The sequence below is a fragment of the Sceloporus undulatus genome, chromosome 2 (genome assembly GCF_019175285.1).
Source record: "Sceloporus undulatus isolate JIND9_A2432 ecotype Alabama chromosome 2, SceUnd_v1.1, whole genome shotgun sequence".
Classification (NCBI taxonomy): Eukaryota; Metazoa; Chordata; class Lepidosauria; order Squamata; family Phrynosomatidae; genus Sceloporus; species Sceloporus undulatus.
In genome coordinates this window covers 71,410,379-71,431,935 of record NC_056523.1, presented here as the reverse complement: position 1 = coordinate 71,431,935, position 21,557 = coordinate 71,410,379, and the positions used below count along the sequence as shown (strand labels likewise).

Below are 21,557 nucleotides of genomic sequence, written 5' to 3'. Positions count from 1 at the left end.
GATGTTGCTGGGTCTGCCTGATGGCTCCCTCTGAGGCCGAGGTGACAGTTGAAGAGGGAGGGGCCTCTTCCTTCAGGCAGTCCAAGATGTTGCTGGGTCTGCCTGATGGCTCCCTCTGAGGCCGAGGTGACAGTTGAAGAGGGAGGGGCCTCTTCCTTCAGGCAGTCCAAGATGTTGCTGGGTCCGCCTGATGGCTCCCTCTGAGGCCGAGGTGATGGCTCCCTCTGAGGCCGAGGTTTCCATCATGGAAACATGGAAAACTTCAAAAAAGAGAGATCTTATGTATTGCACTGAGATTTGGTCTGTGTAAAAGTAATGCCCAGTCTTCTTATCTGTGTTCTGTCAGAGGAAAGCATTTGTAGAATAACAACTGAGAATGTTGTATAATTAAAATATTCTACCAGTTGTAACAAATATCTGTTTGATGCAGTCATAAAAATAAAAATAAGAATTATTTGAAGCAAATATATGCACATTGAGTTGAAACACATAGCTGTGTTAGTCTGGATCAGTATGCAAAGGAATCTAGTAGCACCTTGGATCCGAGGCATCTGATTAGATAGACTTAAGTCTACAAAAGCTTATGCTACCAACTTCTTTCTCAATCACAAAGGTGGTAGAAGTCCTTTGCATAACATGTGCAAAATTAGTGTAGAGATAGCGCTTCTGCAGAACAGGTTGTCAGCACCTACTTGTATGTTCTGTTCTTGTTGAGTACTTTGTCTTGGCTGCATTATTGAAATGTGACTAGAATTAACAGTTTACTCATATAGCAATAATACCAGCAACAGGTGTTCCTACTTCTGTTCTGGTGAATCTTGTGTTCCCTTGAACAGTCTTGGTGTTTGAGATAGCTAATTTAAATGTTCCTACAGTTCTGTGTACTTTTGAGAAGATTCAAGTATATTTTGTTATTATTCATTGGATGCAATATTCTTGTAATTCTTCTTTGGCAGGCCAAAGAGAACACTATACAGTAAAAAGTATGGAGTTGATCTCATCAGATACACACATGCTGCCAACACTGTAGTATACAGTTCCAATAAAATTGATGGTAAGTGGTTTCCTCATTGTCTCTCATTTCTGCTAGCTAGATCAGATAGCTGAGGAAAGTACTATCTGTTTTTAGAAAGTTTTTAGATAGTCAGTAAATATTTTCTGGTTCTAAGGATCTAATTTCTAAAGCATTACTTTCAAAAAAAGTTTTTCCCTATTTGTGACTGAACAGTAAAGGTGAAGTGCAACCATACACCATTGATTTGATTCTCTCTTCACTGACTACGTTTCCTACTATTTTTGTCATCTGTTTCATCTCCAGCTGTAATGATGTCTACTTCCCATATATGCTCATGTATAAGTCAGAAAAAATAGATCCAAAAAATCTGAGTAGCCTAATACAAGGGTCAATTCCAGAAGGAGCCCTTCTTGGCGGAGCATGGAAGCAGCCTCCAACCCTATCACCTCTCCCTTACCCAAACCAGATGAAAAAACACAACCCTTCCTCCTTACCTCCTTCTTCACCTTATTTTTCTGCCTAAGAAGCATTCAGCAACAACATGGAGGAGCCTGAAGAATGTGGCACATCTGACATTTTGGGTGTTTGAGATGGAGTAGAGTGGCAGCCATTATTAATAGGGGCTTACTATAAAGGTTTTCTGCAAAGTCTGCCAAATCTCACAAGGCTTATAGCGTAAGCCCCTCTTTAAAAAGGCTGCTGCCGCTTTGCTTCACCTCAAGCATCCAAAATGATATGTGAGCAACATTCTTCAGGCTACCCCATGCTACTGAATGCTGCCTTAGCCAAAAAAGAAGATAAGGAAGGAGGGAGGTTCTTCAGTTAGGGCAAGAGAGAGGTAAGGAGTGGGAGTGTTGCTCTCACACCAAGAGGGGCTTCTCACCTCTGCCTCTTTTCACTGCCATTGTGCTGGGTCCCTAATAGAGGCCAGTTGCTTTCTTGCTCTTCTCTCCCCACTCCATCCCTTTTTTTCAGGCCACATTCTCATTCTTTTCCCTATCAGTGTTTGTAAAAACGTACATATTTTAAGATCAGCAATGCCATTTACACCCTCCAATTCTAACGTCTGAAATAAACAGATACAGTAATCACCTTTAGCTCTTCCTAAGTATTTTCACTTTATGCATTTTTAAAAGGAGAGGAAATAATTTGTTACATGCCACTAAGTTTTACCCTCAACATGTCCATGGGTCATAGCAAAATCCATCATTTTGGCCCCAAAACCTGCCCTCGACTTACACATGACTTACATCTTGGATGTAGTTTACATGTCTACTCCCTTCTGCCCTTCCTTCCCACACTCTTCTTGGTAGCATCCAATCCCTGATAGTGTTATCTTGTCTTCTTTTCCCCTGCTTTCTCCATGGAGTGCAATTTCCACTTTAAATACATCTCTGTCCTAAATTGTTGACATACTTGCTCCACTCTCCCAATAATGTGAGCCCTCTAACTGTGAATCACTCCTTCCATTCAGTATCATTTTGTATTCTCACACACCTGAATGCTTTCACCTTTTTGACTACCAGCTTTCTGGAGGCGAATTTTTGATCTCTGTAGTTCTATAACAGGGCTTTTTCTTGACTAAATATGATAGGGGCTGTATGGTCTAGGATGGCGGGAGGGCATTTAACTGAACTACACTTGGTTAAGAGATTTTACTTGTCTAGTTTTCTAGCTTGCTGCCCTGAAAATGGCCTTTTTTGCTCTGTCAGTTTAAGCTGTGTAAGGAATTCATTTCATACTGATTCATGTTTTGACTGCATTTAGTAACAGCTTGAGTAAAATAATAGTGAAGTTCTTGCCAAAGGAGACAGTAAGTACCTTAAATAATATGTTGAGATGCTTGGCATACTTCAAAGAGAGAATTTTCAAATTAATCATCAAGACAATAATATTGAAAACATTATCCAGAAGGAATTACACACATGCTAGAAGGACAGATACTTACAAATACCTAGTTTGCATGTCATAGCAAGCTATGGAGTCAGTACATTTTGTACAGCAACATTGACTGTTGCAGTGTGCCATAACACGTCTGTTTGCAGTGGGAGCAGCCACACAATTGTGAACTTAAAATCTGTGATCTTTGTAGCCTGTTAACAGCAGGCTTGAATGAGTAGCAACAAATAGCAGGAAGAGCCAGCAAACCATTTTAACTATAGTGCGCCCTTCCCTTACGTGGGGATCCGTTCCTGACACACACCGCGTAAGGGGAAAACGCATATGTTCAAGCCCCATTAGAAGTAATGTGGCTCATGCCCACAATCCGAGGTGCGCATCATGGGTGTGCACCCCATTACTTATTCCTGGCACGCCAAGGGTTTTTCTGGCACAGGCTTCCAGTATATGCTGGAAGCCACGTAAGCCTCGCCAATGTATAATGCGGGTGCACTATACAATAACCCAGAGTTCCTGCAGAATTCTGCCTTATGATTACAGTTAAAAATTTAAAATTCATTGTCCTCTAGAGCAGCCATAGTGTATTGCCACTGGACTTGCATTAGGCATTTCTCCATAGTACATGGGCACATTTGTCTTGTTTTTCTGATGTGCAAAAAATGTTATGGCTCTTCGACTTTGTTTTCAAAAATGTTCAGGATTCTTTTATAGTTACGCTGTTGTTAGCAGGGTTCTTGATAGTGAGATGTGAGTTTCTTGGGAAATGTTTCCATACCAGAAAATACCATGCCAGAATCAGAAGACGTCTTTTCTAGCAGTCTTTTTTTTTTTTTTTTTTTTAGCTTGCTTAGCTGTTTTAAGCTTATTTACTAAATATATGACTTCTTGTGCATTCTTTATAAGGATATGAAGCTTTACTAATAGCCAAAACTATTTGAGCAGATACCGTGCACGGATAGCTGTGTTGGCCATTTAGCAAACCCAAACAAAAATCCATCAGTGATATCTTTATTGGCCAACCGAAATGCACAATATACTTGTTGCAAGCTTTCGAAGCTCCATGGACTTCTTCATCAGGCAAGATGTTACAACCCAAACAGGAGAAAAACAATGGAAGATGTTAGTCAGATGCCTGGAGGACTGAAACAACATGCAGCCATCTGACTAACATCTCCCATTGCTTTTCTCCTGTTTGGGTTGTAACATCTTGCCTGAGGAAGAAGCCCATGGAACTTCGAAAGCTTGCAAAAAATATATTGTATATTTGAGCAGATATATTTGTTATTAAAATGGAGTTGCACTCTATGTCAGTTGTCTGAAGTCTCAAGATTCATCCCTAACCCTCAAAAAGTTTTTAGTCTGTATACTCAGTACACCCCAGGTCTTAATTCTGATATGAAATCCTGATTTATGTCTCTTCCTGACCTTAAGGGACCACCTCTCCCTACACAATCTGCTCCGCACTCTCAGAACATCAGAGAAGAAATTATTGGAATATACAAAGACCAGACTAATCACAACTTCCCATAAAGCATTCACAGCCGCAGCCCCCACACTTTGGAGCAACTTACCAGAAGAGATCCGTCTTATCACCACCTTAGATGCCTTCAAGAAGGCACTTAAAATGGCTCTCTTCTGGCGGGCCTATCCATCTGATCTTCTATAGCTGATTTTAAAGAATTTCTCACACTTGATTCAATAGTACAGGAACAGATGACGATTGGCTATTTTAATGATCATGCCTGTATTTTTGTGTGCTTTTATTGACATTTTGTATTGTATTGTTTGATTTTTATCTGCACAAGGAGAGGCAGGAAATATAAATAAATTTTATTATTATTATTACTGTATTATTATTATTTGGATCATTCTGGATGAATTTCATGCACTATATATGATTTCTTACATGAAACATCATAAAAAATGAAGGTGAGGATAGAAGAGAACCATTGTATTCTTTGTTTTTTTCCTCTAAATTAAGATGAGTGGCGTTAGCACATCTGAATACCCTGGACTTGGGATCCCCAAATTTCATATCGAGCCAGCATGTTCTTGAGAGGTCACAGTAACCCTTAGGAATACCAGGTCAAGTTCCCAGGAGAAAAGACCTGAGGCATGTGCACATCTGATGAGAGGTCACAGTAACCTTTAGGAATACCAAGTCAAGTTCCCAGAAGAAAAGACCTGAGGCATGTGCACATCTAAGTAATAATACAATCAGAGCTGCTAATTGCTCCTTTCTTCCCCACAAGTCATCTGCATTTTCTCTTACACTTTGAGAGAAAGGATCTCCTTGCACCCAAAGCAGTAAGCCAACCTCTCTGCTTACCCCCTGTTGTGTTCCAGCCAAACTTCTTTGTCCATCCATCCTAGGGATATGCTGATCCAATCACTGTCTTTATCACCCTAAAGTTAAAACCATCAACTAGTCCAGAATCACACTCCTGGGGAAGCTATCAAGTTTTTGTTATAGTGCTTTGTTTTGTTATAGAGACAATCAAGCACACCCCCAGAGGCTAGTTATTGGGTATAAAATTGGTCTTAAAACCTAGCCTCTTTGCACACAGCCAGCATATACCTCTGTGCTCCCTGTATGTTCTGTGTCACCCTCAGACCTCCCAGTCTTAGCCACTTCAGTTTTCCATGGTCTACTTATCGGACAGATAATTATCAGCCCCCCTGCAAATTATAACCCCCCTGCAAACCCTTCAGATGCCTCTATCTATTGTGTGTGTGATCACACTCTGCATTTTTCTAAATAAAACTTTCTTAGTTCACCCAAACCTTGAGTTCCCCTCAGTTATTACTGATATATAAAGCTGCAAACAGTCCTAAAAGTTACCTAGCCTCTTGCAAAAACTATTTTCCTGCAATAGCTAAAGTAATGCTGTCTTATTTGGTGGAGATCACTCAGTCTCTCCACCTTTCTTTGTGTAACAGTGTAGAGAGGCTGGTATCATTCTATGCATCGGTCATATACCACTAATTGCAGTGTCTTTCAACTCAATTCTAGAATGCTTCTCTCTGTTTGTATCACAAACTGCTTGTGAAACTGTGGGTCAAACTAGATAGAAATGCAAGAAAAATAGTGGTGTTTCTTTGATTGAGTTATCTTATAAACTGAAAAAGCAGTTTGCAGTTCAATGAAATAGAGGAGCCCTCCAGCATATGTTATAGTAGCTATAGTATAAGCATTAGTTTATGATAACTGTCAAATGTTAGTTTTGATAATTGTCTTGTAAATAACTAAAATTGCTATATTATCTGGGGAAATACATGACACAGTGCAATATACGATCTAGTGAAAGAAATTAATGATATACATTGTAAACATGTCTGTGAAGAACGCAAAGACAGGTTGCTCATTATTCTCTCTTCCTTCAGAACAATTGCCATGGTTGGTGTGTATGAGCTTATGTTTTAGACTTTCTTAACTACTGCTTGATCTAGCTCTGCAGAGGTCTTCCTTGATGGAGAATTCCGCAAGTTCCAAGTATGCTTCTTCCTACCATATGCTGCCTGTTTCCGGGTTGAGGTAGTAGTTTGTACAGTTTGAGGGTCTATGATACCACCCGGTACAGGAGATAACTGTACAGGCCACTGCCTTGCCTGGGGCAGAGCTTCACCTGCTGAAAGAAACTTATCTTCATCTGTTTGGTGATCACTAACTGTTGTTACTTAAAGAGGTCAGTTCATCTCAGGCTCCTGTGTTTCGTTCTTGAGTAACAGGTTTTGGAACTGAACTATCTGTTATAATTTGTTTAGTGGAGAGTTGGATCTTTAGATTATCAGTTCATTGATTATTTAATGTCGATTCGTTGAGAAATCCTTCAGATTATTTCCACAGAATTGAAAAACTGCAATATATATAAGCAGTTGATCCAAATACAACTATTCTTGATTGGCCATTATTGACTTGGGAAAGAGAATTTCTTTTTGACCTTTCTGTGGTCTCCTGTTTCTTTAATTTGGCAGTCTCCAGATGTGTTGGATTTCAGCTCTCATCCTTGTCATGCTACCTACAGATGGTGGGAGTTTTAGTCTAGCATATCAGGAAGCCTCCAGGTTGGGAAAAGACACTGTAGAGAAAAGCATACTTGAGCAAGCTGACTTTTTACGCTTTGACATTTATGAATATATTACCAAATAAAGGACGTAGAGAGAAAGTGAGACACTGCTGATTTTGGTGGCCTGAATCTCACTATGCTGCTAAGGCTGCTGGGACTTTCATTCCACTACCAGGAAAGTCATTTGTTCTCATCTAAAACAGAGCAAAAAGCTAATTTTGCAAGCATTTGCCTTTTAGCTAGTTTTGTATAAAATTGATAATGTTAGTGTATTAAACAGAGAGGTCTGCTGCTGAATATACTGGTTAAGAAAGGCAGCAATAAAATGTTATTGACCAATCTTGATTTCTCTGAGTATTTATAACTGCAAGTGCTGAAAGTGTTTCGTTTTCTTTTCCTTTTTTCCTCAAAGGTAATTGTGTGTTCATTGTCATGGAATTAGAACTTCAGTGTGTTTGTTAAGCTAGAGGCAGGCTGCACTTTGATGAAGATAATATGGCTGTTACAGTCTTGAGGTATAGAAATGCTCATTTTAAAGTGAAAGTATAACATAGAGATTATATTTTATGTTTTCACTGTGTAACCCCAATTACAAATATGCTTTAATAAAAACAAGTTGTCTTGTTGGAGTGAGCAAGTTCTTACTATAATCAGGTGATACAATGTTGCTATATAATGTATACCTTGTTGATGTTTCCTTACAGATACAATCAGATATCTCTCTCTACATGACAATAAATACATCAGATACTTCCCAGGACACAGCAAGAGGTAAAATTAGTAAAGCACTGTTTAGTAGCTTGGGGTGGAAGCCGGAGTAATCAGACTTTATTGGTTGATAAATCTAAGGTACAATAGATAATGCCAGATCTTCATTTGTCCTGCCTAAAAGTCTAATGTTCTTTTGAATTTGTGAGAATGAAATATTATATATGGCTCACTTGCTTTGTGTGTTTTATTTTATTTCTTCACTTCAGAGTTGTTGCTCTATCTATGTCTCCTGTGGATGATACTTTTATTTCTGGGTCACTTGATAAGACCATCCGACTTTGGGATCTTCGGTCTCCAAACTGCCAGGTAAACTATCTAGTGGTTTGCACAAGATGTGCTAGGGGACATCTTAAAATGTGAAAATATGAGATTATAGTCATTGATAACATTAAACTGTGGTAAAAGAAATCCGCAAAAGAAGACTGTAAAATAATCCCTTTTAACATATTTCCAAATTCTAGGGTTTGATGCATCCTCAAGGGAAGCCTGTCTGCTCATTTGATCCAGAGGGGCTGATTTTTGCAGCTGGGGTCAATTCTGAAATGGTGAAACTTTATGATCTTCGCTCTTTTGATAAGGTATATAATGTTAAATGTAATGTCTTTTCCCAGAGTAGAATCTCTGTGACCCACAAACCATCATGCTTAGGATCTCTTAGGAGTCTTATAATTAATTTTCGTTAAATGATCCTGTGTCTGATCTCTTGCTTAAGAAAATGAAAAGCACCTTACTGGCAGACAGGGTCCACCTGGTCTTGCATTCTTTGTACAAATCCCAAATGAGAGGTAGGCATTAGTTGTTTCACCAATATATCCACATTTTAAGTCCTGTTCCTCTGGCTTAGACAAGCTTATTTTTCCTTGAAAAATATTAGTCATTCAAAATACAAATGCAGGTTCAGTATTCCTTAACCATAAATCCAGAATGCTCCAAAATTGAACATTTTTGAGCACTGGCATGACACTTTGTGTATTTTTTGGTATTCTAATACACTGTACAGGTAGTGTAATACCTGTGCTGTGGTTAAGTGGCTGGAGAGAGATACAAGGATCTGTGAAATGATAGGAGGTGTGGGTTTGCTTCAAGCACTATGCTTCGATTCTTGCCATTTGCAGATCGTTGACTCTCTCTGCAGCCTCATCTCTCCAGCCTCACAGATACATTACAGATACGTAATACACTACTTGTATGCCAAAATAAAAGAAAATCCCAGTCCGGAAATACTTCTGGTCCCAAGCATTTTGGATAAGGGATAACCAACTTGTATTTTATTTCCAGGCTCATGCCAGTTTTCTTAAGCAAACAGAGTTGAATTGTTTTGCTACACTCCCATTATTTATTTTTCTTTCTTGAAGGGTCCATTTGCTACTTTCAAAATGCAGTATGACCGAACGTGTGAATGGACTGGATTGAAGTTCAGCAATGATGGTAAACTTATTCTCATATCAACCAATGGAGGTTTTCTCCGGCTCATTGATGCCTTCAAAGGAGGTGTTCTTCATACATTTACGGTAAGGCCTGCTTACTTTACCTTGTAATACTTTGTGCCTTAAACTTCTCCCAAGATTGGTGTGAGATGTGTTACATAGGTCAGCTAGCTTTCTCATTCTAATTTTCACAGCGGTTCATACCTGACAGTGTCTGTCAGTATCAAATGTGAGCTTGCCCAAACAGACACACACAGTTTCTTCAGGGGCAAAAATTAATCACGGTCTCAGTAGTATGATCTCAACATTTTTCCTCACCTCCTTATGGTTCCATCTCCTGGGTCATCAAATTATGCTTTTTTCAACCCTTTATCATCCAGGGCCTTGCACATAGTTTTTCTGTACAATGAATATTACAGAACCAGACTCTTCTACCTATCGTGGCTGATCCTGATATTTAGTGTACTCAGTAGATTTCTGTATTAGGTAGGGTAGACTTACAGTATGTCTACTTGCTTACTTGTTATTGGTTTCAGTACAGTGGGCCTTTGCCTTAAGCGGGGGATCCGTTCCGGACACACACACACACACACACCCTACGTAAGGCGAATTCTGCTGCTCGTGCTCAGCGGCGTGGGAGAGTGCGGGGCGCCATGGGTGCGCACCCCATTCATTTGAATGGGACACGCTGCCCCTTGCGCCCCATGCACTCCCCGCGGCTTGAGCACGTATGCTCAAGTCCACATAAGGCGTGCCCGGATCTGTCAGGGAAAGAGGCGGGTGCAGACTGCCCCAAAGGGGCGGTCTGTACACCACCTTAGTATCTTTCCTTGAGTGATGTTTGACTTTTCTCATATTCTCATAGCTACGAAACTTTGTTTTGTAGGGATACAACAATAGTAAAGCTGTCACACTGGAGGCATCCTTCACCCCAGACTCACAATTTATAATGATTGGTAAGATTGGAACCTTTCTTTCTTTCTCTCTAACTGTGGGACACCAGTTTCCCTGTGGAAAGGGGACAGAACATCCTGACTATGGGATGGTCTACCTCTTCCTCTTTAAGCAGCAACAAATTGGCTTTCAGGGGCGTTCAGGAAGCAGAGGAACCCTCCTATGGTGTCAGTCTTTTTTCCTGTATGGATACGTTTTGGTTCAGTCCAGGCACTATTTTCAAGACTTTGCTCCTTCCCTCCTTCATTCTTAAAAAACAAAAAGAAGTAGTAGAACATCCTTTTTCAAGCTTACTTTTAACTTTCTCCAAGTCTACTGTCTCTTTGTTCTTCCTTAACCTCTCCTTTTCTTCCCTCTTCTGGGCCCCTACATGGTGGGAATGTAGACATGGGTTGTTTCATGAAAAGGTCATCTAGTGATTATTTATACTGCTATTGCATAATCTAATCTACAGGATCAGAGGATGGGAAGATCCATGTCTGGAATGGAGACACTGGAATGAAGGTAGCAGTGCTGGATGGGAAGCATACAGGCCCCATTACCTGTTTGCAGTTCAACCCCAAGTTTATGACCTGTGCCAGTGCATGCTCTAATATGGTAAGGAGATGGGTGCTTCTGAACACAAAGGCCTGTTACAGACAGCCAAAACAAAGCTGCTTCGAGTCACAGTGGCGGTATGGTGTTTCAATGATGCGTGCGTCCTAAGAGTCCAGAAGCCACACCAAAGCCACACTCCAGTCTTTACGGCTGGAGCATGGCTTTGGTGCGACTTCTGGACTCTTAGGATGCATGTATCATTGAAACACCAAACCTCCACTGTGACTCGAAGCAGCTGTATTTTGGCTGTCTGTAACAGGCCAAAGGCAAATTTACTCTTGCCACTTGAATGTTTTATCAAGATTTTCTTGTAAAGGGTTAAAGAATGTTATTAGAAAATTAATCATTTTCCTAAGACAGTGAAAATAAAAACTTGGTATTTGAATTGCCTTGCATTAAGTCAAATCAGTATCAATATGCCCCAGAGTCCATACTAGATTGATGAGTTGTACTGTCTTTTGCTGAGTAGAGCTATCCTGCTTCATGAAATCATCCTATGCCTTATTGAAATGCTGATAGATGAAGAAATAAAGGATTGGTGGGAAACACTGCACAAATAATCCAGTTTAAGACCACTTTAACTGCCCTAGCTCAGTGCTAGAGAATTTTGGTAACAGCAGTTTTGTGAGACATGTAGCCTCTGCCAGAGAGCTCTGGTACCACAATAATCTACAATTCCCAGGATTCCCTAGCACTGAGCCAGAGCAGTTAAAGTGGTCTCAAATTAATTATTTGTGCAGTGTGTTTTGGACCTTGGATAAAGATGCCTACTAACTATAGTTCTCTGTAAATTTGATCAACTCTTTTAAAAACACAATGAAATTATAATTTTACTCTTGGATGGATTCCTAAAGCTGGATTTCTAAACTGTTGTGACTAGAGAAAGGGGATAGGATTTTTTGGCATAATCTCACTACTAATAATTGCTGCAAATCAGTCAGCAGTAGCCATAGTTAGCATCCTACATACTTGTTTTCTTCTTTTTCCCCCCCAGGCCTTTTGGTTACCAACATTAGATGACTAGTTCTGCACATCATTTCTATTGGACAGTCCATACTGACAGACATATATGATGGCAATGAAAGTATTGCAGTTGCATCACTCAGACAGAATGTTCTAATCAAGCACTTCATATGTATGATTTGTTTCCTGCATTTCTCTGAAAGGATTTTTTTGGTGCATTTGATTGCGCAGAACCGTGCCTGAAAACCGTCACATCTAGCACTATCTCAGCTATATCAGAATGCATCTCAGATAGCTGCTTTGTTCTGGAATATACCCTGGTTCAGATTTGTTACTTCGGTTTTTAAAAAAATTAATGGAAGGCTGTCACTCCTGGAATGCAGTACTTGTTTAAAAGTGGACTTTTCCAGCATTACAGTTTTAAAATCGACGTTATCTAAAATGTGCATTCTTAAGCAAATGCTTGTGTTATATAATACTTTTGTGCCATGTATACAGATAACTGTCCAATTCTTGAGAGAAGTTTCAGATGGTGTTGAATCTTGTACTTGTGGAAAGACCCCATGCTGTTAGGAATGTTTAGCATCCAGGAAACCATGGAAGGTTTGCACCCTTTTCTGTGGGCAACATTTCAGACACAAAGTCACTTCGGAGTGTTGTGGTGGAGAATCATAAGCAATACAGGAAACTTTCTGTTGGAAAATGCTGTCAAACAGACTGGATGGAAATACACTCCCTATTCTCCTTCAGTATAATCTTAGCTAACTATGTAAATATGTAGGGAGGGTGGGGGGGTGTCACATTTTTTATTCTTTTTTAACTATTCTTTATTAAAAAGTAACACTTGGACCAGTACAGTATTGTGGAATGAGTCTTGGTTGTGTATTTGCCTTTCATCGAACATTCTGTATTTCCATCCCATTCTTCCAGGATACTCAATGATTACTCACCAGCCCTAGCGCATGTTCCTTTATCATGTATTGTATAATTATGCATTTAGTTAGCTTTTTCTAATCCACCTAACTTGATGTAATTAAAATTTCCAGTTAATGAACTTGAGTCTTTTATTGACACAGTTTTGCAGAATAATAAGGCTTGTAGTAAACGTGCAGTGGCATCCTTTCCAGGCCAATATATAAACTCATGTCTTAGAGCTATAATATGTATACTATATTTACTCTTACACTTCATTGGGAAGGTAACAGCGTTCCATGCAGTCATGCTGGCCGCATGATCACTGGAGTCATCTTTGGATGACACTGGTTCTTTGGCTTGGTAGGTAAGGCATTCAGTGAACTATCGACCTATTTCCTTATGATCTTCATTACCAAATACCTATTAGTGATAACCTTTATATTTCAGGAATTAACCGTTCAGTTTTCTCATGCTCTGGTAGTTTTAATTCATCTTTGAACCTCAGTGTTTGTATCTTCTCCAGCCAGCTTTCTTTGTCTGTTCACTGCTTTGCTTAGCATTGTTTAGATGCTGTGGAGATCTTCTCTCTGTGTTACTAGTATATGTTGTATCAGACATTATCCTCCAAAGAGCTGTTGCACATAAACCAGCCTGAAGAATGTAAAGCTTTTAAATTTGTGTTGGTAACTCTAGGTGGAAATTTTCTAGTTGTCTCTTTGCTAACATTATTGTATCCACATTTAAAATGATTTTTGTATGTGTTTGTGTTTACTTGTTTCACTCACATATATCTGTCAAAGTGCCATGATGCAAGTAGTTGCAGCTCAAGCATTCATTTCAGTGGTATCATTATCCCACCTCATGAGAATTTGCAACATTGACAGGCAGGTCAGATACAACACCAAGACTCAGGCCAAGATTTTGTGCAATGATTCCTTCTATGCTGTAGCATAATCTGTAGGTTCTTTTTATTTACTTTTTAATAATACAAGTGTATTAACACTCTGCTATGTGGTTGTTCTTCATTGTCTTTTGTGCCTCACACAAATGGGAGAAACTCCAATTCTAATGTTCTAGAACTGAGTAGCTTAGTAGCAAACGTTGCCCTCTCTTGCTTACCATGCATGTTCCAGCCTGCCAAGCTCCTGTTCCTCAGTTTTTCTCCATCTGCCAACTCAGTGATTTCCTTCCATTATTCATGGCTTGAAAATTCTCCAAAAAATTAAATTCCAAAAAAACCCCTTGATTTTGCTATTTTATATTACAGATTTTGGTATCCATGGGGGATGGGGGACCAACCTCAGGGGATACCAAGTCTACTGCATGCCTATTCATCAAAGATTACTCTGGGATGATGCTCTTGTTCATCCCACATCTCCCAGAGAACCAACAAAATGCTGCATTCGTGTTCCAGCAGGAGGCCTCTTGCTGTCCATCCAACAGACCCATTCTGCCTATCACACTGCAGACTATGTGGACAAGGTAATGATGGAGGCAGTGGCCCTCCAGTGTTCGGTTTGGCTGCACTCAGCGAGTAATACTAGTTGCTGCATTGAAGACATCCCTTTTGATGGAGAAAGTCTCTTTAATGCGAAGACGAACAAGGTGACAGATCATCTGTTTAACTCCATGGTAATGGCTAAGAAGATTGGATTTGGAATCCAGTGCTACCAGCAGTGTCCTTTCAGTCTAAAAGCACCCATCTTCACCCATTGGCATATTTCACTATTCTTTCACCCGTTAGATGAGATTAGTACATGTATCTCTGATTGGGTGTGGAATGCACTCTGGTAACGTCACTGTGCCAGGTCACTTGTCTCCCAAAGAGTCTGGACCTCTCATCAATGCTTTGAAACTTAGTAGTCATCAAGGCCTTCCAAGCATTTGAGAGGAAGTTGAGGAGCCAAATGGTGCAAGTGACATCAGACAACAGTACTATTCGCAATATAAACAGATAAGGTGGCATATGTTGAACACTTTTGTCTTAATCTGTCCATGACTCTCTGGAATTGGCACATCAGAAAACATGTTTAGTCTATGGCAGTATATTTGTCAGATGCCAAGAATGTCTTAGCCTCCTCTTGGTCAAGCCTTAATCACAAGTTGGCTGTATTATAAGACTTACCATGTTGTTCAGACCAGATTTTTTTTTGGGGGGGGGGGTGCTTCATATTGATCTCTTTGTAACTTGTGCCAACACAAAGTACCAGCGCTTCTGTTCCCGTGTAGGGGAAGGATTTTTTGCAGATGCATTTTTTTTCTTGAGCTGGTACAGATATCTAATGTATCTCTTATCTCTCCACTACTGGTGAAAGTGGTGGCCGAACTCATGATTGCACCATATTTGTCCAGACAACCATGGTTTCCCTTTTTCTCCACCTTTCCAAGTACAATGTCATGTCTCTACCTTGAGTGCTGGACCTGCTGTTGCAGTCTGTGGGCCAGGTCCTTCACCTAGCTTTCAAAATACAGCTCTTGCCATGGAGAATAACACATAACATCACATGGCTTACAGCAATTCTATCAGCATCTAAGAAGATCTATGACTACAAATGGAGGTCAGAGCCTTCGCCTGTGATGATTTCTACTGTGCCCATTTTTTGCTGCAACTTCAAGAGCAGGACTTGGCTTTATCTTCATTAAAAGTCCCTCTAGCTTCTATTGTAGTCCATCAACCAGTCTCTCCAACTTCAACCACTTCTTTCTCCAATCCAGTGTTAAGGGAAAATCATCAGTTGTTCTTCCAACTCCACCAATCTATTTCCACCAATTGCTCTTCCAACTACCTTGATTGCTGTTCCTAGTTCTTTCACAGCTTGTGGGCAAACTCTCAAGCCACTCGTGATGGTTGAGGAGTACCTCACCTTAAAGGTGGTGTTTCTTGTGGCTATCATCTCTGTGAGAAGAATGAGTAACCTCACCACTTTACAATATGATGAACTTTTTCTTGTTTTCCACTGAGACAAAGTAGTCCTGTGACTGGATATCATCTTCCTTCCCAAAGTGGTTTCACAGTTCCATATCAGTCAAGAGATTGTTCTACCTGCTTTCTATCCTCAAGCAGCATCTTCACTGTAAAGTTCTTTGCACTGCCTAGATGTAAGGTGTGTGTTGGCCTTCTATATGCAGTACACTGTGTTCTCTAGTTGTAACAGTATTTGTTTGCTTTGGTGGCAAGAAGAAAGGTCAACAGGTGTCTTCATAACAACTCTCAAAATGGGCCATATGCACCATTAGAGTTGCTTACAAACTGGCTAAATAGTCTGTTCCAGTTGGACTATGAGCACACACTACCAGAGCAGTGGATTCTTCATTAGCTTTGCATCAAGGTGTTCTGCTGCCTTACCTATGCAGAGCTGCCACCTGGTCTCAGCAATCAACATTGTTCCAGCATTATAGACTGGCCTGTAGAGGCACAGCAGATGCCCTGTTTGGGCATGTGGTACTTTCCTCAGTTATTCAGTGATCTGCCCCAGAAACCTCTGGTAAGCTTCACCGTCACCCATTTGTGTGAGGGGCAGAGACCACGAAGAAGAACAGGCTATAAGTAAGCAATCTTAATATTTGTGGTCTCATACAAACCTGCCCTACTTCCCCTCTTGCAGGTCTCTGTATATTATCAGCAGACTGCAGAACTAAGGGGATAATAGAGTGATGGAAGGACAATTACAGAAACTATATGGAAGAATGCTACAGTATGTGATTATTGCTGCAAGATTTGTCTGTGCTCAAAGATAGAAGGAAATTGATCTTCCAACACAAAAAGATGGGCTGGTGAAGTCTCTGAACTTGCTGAAATGGACAAATAGACACTGCTGATTAAGGATAAATCATTGATCTAAGGACTAGCCTTTTTGAGACAGATGGGGAAATGTATCAATTTTAGGTTTCCTAAGAAAGTAATAATTATGCTTATAGTAGAAGTATAGATTATTGCAATTAAGAAGCATATTAAAACAATTGTGGGTTGTGGTTTTCAATTATGGGAGTGAAGCCCTAGGTTTTTTAATTAGTTTTTTAATGTTTGTATTAATTGTGTACATTTTTTATTGCTATTAGATGAAGTTTTAAAATATTTTATATACATAAAATTGGATGTTTAATAAAAAATAAAAAGGGGCAATTGGTGGGTGGGCTGGGACACATGTGGTAGGTGGAAGGGGCAGGATTTCCCTCCACGCTGTTCAGCCCTAGAACATTGCGGACGGGTTCTGTGTGCAGGCACAAAACCCATTTGTCTATGGGCAAAGATGAACACTCAAGAGAATCACAATTACAGGTAAGGAAACCATTTCTCCTAGTTTTGGCTTCTTTGCTTTTCAAAAAAGTTTTTTTTTTTAACTTGGCTTATCTGCCATTCAGTTGAAAACATTTTGATAAGTCACCTGATAAGAAGGTTATCAGCTCGGCATTTCTCTTTCTTCTGGTCATTTTGATCAAATCATTTATTTGGTAGAGCACTGTTTGCAAATGTATTCAGATTTCTCAAAGGCATAGTATTCTTAAGTTAAACATTGCATTTTAAAATCTGTACTTGCAGTTTGCACGTGACCTTACAAATACTTTCAGTGAAGAATAAATTACAGTATTAGACACAGGGGAGTACTTCTTCAGTGCTTCGTTGTTACTCCCCTGATTCTTGTTTCTTCCATCAAAATGCTGTACACATCTATTTTCCAATTTTAAGAAACAAAAAACACTCTGGGCACAAACAACAGACAACCCTATCAGCAACAAACCCAAGAGTATAATGCTTTAAACTGAAATTTTAAAACTGTTTGCAGTGGAGTTCGCTGGAAACTCCAGTGTTTCCTCTATTCTGAACAATGGATTCACATTGGATTCTGGGAGGGCAGTCAGGACAGTTCACTACCTGACAGGTGCCTCCATTTACTAATGTCCAGTCCAGGTCCCTGCCTAGAATGATGTTTACAAAAAATTTCCTGCTTGCGAGACACCACTGTTGATGGCACACTCTGAGGTCAGGACATGGTACCAGGTGCCTCGCAAGTGGGAAAATGCTTTGTAAACAGATGTCCAGGTGGGAGACTGGCCTGGATATTGATAAATTGCCAGGTAGCAATGTCCTGGCTCTGGGAGCTGACAGAGGAAAGGCAGTAGTGGCGGGAGCTGGCAGTGCCAGTGGACCAGAACAACATCCATAGCGTAAACAATTGTTGCAGAGAATCGGGTGTGGACTGGCTCCTGGGCAGAACAGATGGGAAATTCATTTGGTGTGAACAAGAGAAACCCTTCCTGGTGGCTGCTTCCTGGCTCTGGAACTTCTCTAGAGAGGCCAGGATGGCCCCGTCGCTGCCCTCCTTTCGGTGGCAGATAGACATTCTGGTGCTGTCAGGCCTTTTCCAACTGACAAGGGCTTCAATTTAAATGCTGTGCAATTTAAATGTTAAGGTTTCTTTGGGGTCATTAGGACTACCTTTTGTACCGAATTGTAACCCGGAGTAAAAGTGGGAAGTTCCCATTGGCATCGGTTTTAACACATCAGGATCAGGGTCTTGCACACCAGTTCAAGGGCAACTCCCCCTTAGAGCGGATTTTCCGAAAGTGGATTATTTCCTGTTATCTTTTTGGAAAACCTGTTTCTTCCCTGCTGCCAGCAAATGTGAACTTGGCCCCGGTCATGATTGGGTCAGGTTCAGGGGAGGGATTTAGGTCAGAAGGTGGGCAGTGGGCAGAACATGCCTCCCCTCTCGCAAGCAGCTTTCTCTCCCTCTCTTTTGTAATTTTATTTTTGACAGATTATGCAAATGCTTGTGCTACAGGTTGATACATATTGGTAGAATGTGTCTGCTTGTGCTACATTTCCCTTTTGTTTGCTTGCTGCTGGCATGGCATGTCACTTTGCAAGTGGCATTTTTTAAAATCATTTTTATGTGTGTGAGACAGAATAAGCGACTGCTTGTGCTACATGTGTTTCCCTTTAATTTGGCATATTGATATACTGTGTGAGTGCTTGTGATACATATGTGTGGGAAAAGGAGGGAAAGCAAGAGGATGCAATGGAAAAGAGGAGGAGAGATTACATTCTGGGAATGGGAAATGGAGGGAAAGCAAGAGGAAATCTGAAATGACCCGAAGGCACACAACACATGCATATACACAAGTTGACAGAATGTGTGAACGCTGCCGCCAGTTTTTTTTAAAAAAAGGAGGGGGGAAGCACCCATTCCATTGCCCAATGGCTGTAGGATATGTCACCTTTGACGAAAACAGAAGTGAATTTGATTGACAACAAAGGAGGCTCCATGTTAAAGCGGTACTGCAAATGTGAACTTCAGAGGGGCAAATTGCATCGATCAAGGTAAAGGATAGTGGGAACTTCTTTCCGGGGAGATTCAGTACTGGCTCAGTGAATCCGGTCTGGATGTACCCAAGGCAAATGAGCTATTGGGAATGGAGCCTGAGAATTTTTAACAAGTTACAATTTAATCCACAGATGTTTTAACTTGTAATTTTTTTAATATATATATTTATACATTTTAATGTTTTTGTCATATTTTTAAATTGTATAGTTTTAAATTTGCTGTTTGGCACCTGGAGTCTCTATATTGGGAGAAAAGTTGGATGTAAGTAGGTAAGTAAATAAATAAATAAATAATATTTTAAGTTAGATCTGCTAGGATACAAAAATCAGTATTATAAAACTATGTGCACTCTGGAAATACACACAGGACTACCTTTTGGTGCATTGGTATGTTCCTTCATGTCTCATAACATTTGTGGATACAAAGGTTTATAAATGTAAACCTTTTACCTAGCCATTAGACTTGTGAATTGTGATAGTGCTGATCAAAACAATTGGGCAAAACTACTTTTTGTTGTTGTTTTCCTTTTCATATGTAATAAACTATTGTTATACAGTGTGCCCGCGCCATACGCAGGTGCCTTTTATGCGGCTTCCACCTTATGCTGGAAGCCCTTCGACATTTAATGAATGGCACATGTGCCCACAGCACTTACACTGCCGCGACGCCGCAGGCACAAGCCCCATTATTTTCAATGGGGCTTGAGCATAGGTGGAACTTGCCTCACACGGCAGGGTCTGGAACTGATCCACGTGTAAGGCAAGGGACCACTGCATTTCCTATTTCCAGACTTCTGCCTGTACCCTAATCATCTAAAAGCTCATGCTCAGCTTTGCTGACATGTACAGCTGTCTGCTTGTTTTCATTTCTGAACCTGGTAATTCTTAGCTATCCTAAACTTTTTTTTTTTTTGGGGGGGGGGGGACTAATTTTCTTGTTACTAACAAATTATATTTTAACATTGCCAGCTTCATAGTTGCATTGTGTATTTACATTTCAATTTTTTTTTCCTTTGAAAAAGCTTAGCTGTTGAATATAATTGTGTTTGTCCATAGGGACTGAACTTCAGTGGGTAATTTATGTCTGTAATCTTATATACACCTAAGAAAGAGCAAGTTCCATTAAGCTCATTAAGACGTGCTGCTGAGTAAATGCACACAGGATTTCTCTACTGATTTGTTTCCCATTGCTTGAATGTGTCAGTTTGTCATGGCATATGAAAAACAAAGTATTGCAGCTGTATATGAAAATAGGTTTAGCAGTGACAGTGTCTTTCTGTTAAACTATGTATATTATTTTCACAGAGTGAGCAGATTATAGTGCTCACAAGTGTAGGGGGGGGGGGTAGCAAATGAGAGTAATAGTTTTTCTTGTGATCCTTTTCTTCCAAGTGTTAGCTCTTATTTGAGAAATGGATATATATTGGAACAAAATGTTGCAGTATGTTCTCATCTCCTAACAAGTCCAGAGCTCCTTCCAGAAATCTCCCCTTCCCAGATTCTTTCAGGAGCGTCAGTAGTTTGTTTTCCTTTAACCACCCACTGCCCTGTTTTTCTGAGTGGTATACTTGGCATGCTTATTTGCCATTAGGCTGCACTGGGGAATTTTGTTCTTCCTATGCCATGACATGCCATACTTTGTGGTTTCTCAAAGGATACAGGGAGGAAAGGTATATTTAGATAAGCACCAGACCTACTTCAGCTTTAGTCTTGTCAGCATCTAGCCACTTGCATTTGCTATGGGAATAACAAATTTGTTCTGTGTTTCCAGTGGGCCTGCTTCAAAATAGTCATACTGAAATTTTCCCATGTTACATAGAATTATGCAAGAGTGGACAATGTTATTTTTAGAAGCACTGTTATTTAAGGCTTGCATGGGACTAGTTGTCTGCATATCCATTTATAATCAGTGCAGAAGGTAGTAGCCTGGCTTCATCATGAGGTGGACACTGCTGATACTCATTGATTCACAACTGAAACAGAAGTAAAGACAATACTGTAAGATTAGACTTGTTCTCAGGATAGTGGATTATGCTGCACTAATGGAAATATTAATAAAGGCTAACAAGAATGAACCTTTATTAAGAAAGCCAGTCTTTTATTCCCCATCCAGTTGGCTTCGAAAAATAGTGTCCCTAAGTATCAGAGACCTCCAACGTCATGAGCAGTCCAGCTCAAGTCTTGCAAATTCAACATTGTGACTTCCTTGAATTCAGTCCATCTGTAACATGATCATTAATGAGTGTTGCTGTCTTTTTCCAATGAGTCATATCTTCTCATATGTCCAAGTATGATAAGCCTCAGTTGAGTCATTTTGCATTCTAGTGAGGCTTGATTTGCTTTCACACCTATTTCAAATGAGCTATTTCTCTTCTTGTCAGCTTTCTTCACACTCCAACTTGCAGAAACAACCATACAAAATTGGGAACACTGTAGCATGGATGATCCTGACTTTGGTATTAAATGCTGTATCTTCACACTTGAGGTCTTAATGTTGTTTATTCATAACAATCCTTCTAAGTCTTAGACTACCATTTTCATTTTGATTAATGATTGAGTTAAGGTATAGTAAGTCTTTAACTATTTTAATATCTTCATCATCCTAAATCACCATAGTGACCTTA

The 21,557-nt window shown here is 40.0% G+C and overlaps 1 protein-coding gene across 1 annotated transcript in view; it reads left to right on the top strand.

Annotated features, from left to right (window-relative positions):
* The window catches only part of WDR82 (WD repeat domain 82), a 21,224-nt gene extending 7,611 nt beyond the window's left edge, over nt 1-13,613 (top strand). Inside the window, exons 2-9 of the mRNA XM_042454102.1 lie at nt 957-1,054; nt 7,686-7,752; nt 7,959-8,058; nt 8,214-8,330; nt 9,108-9,263; nt 10,066-10,135; nt 10,588-10,730; nt 11,725-13,613. Of these exons, the coding sequence (XP_042310036.1) occupies nt 957-1,054; nt 7,686-7,752; nt 7,959-8,058; nt 8,214-8,330; nt 9,108-9,263; nt 10,066-10,135; nt 10,588-10,730; nt 11,725-11,754 (781 nt within the window). The 3' untranslated portion in view covers nt 11,755-13,613. The remainder of the gene's footprint in view (nt 1-956; nt 1,055-7,685; nt 7,753-7,958; nt 8,059-8,213; nt 8,331-9,107; nt 9,264-10,065; nt 10,136-10,587; nt 10,731-11,724) is intronic.
* Nucleotides 13,614-21,557: the final 7,944 nt, after the last annotated feature.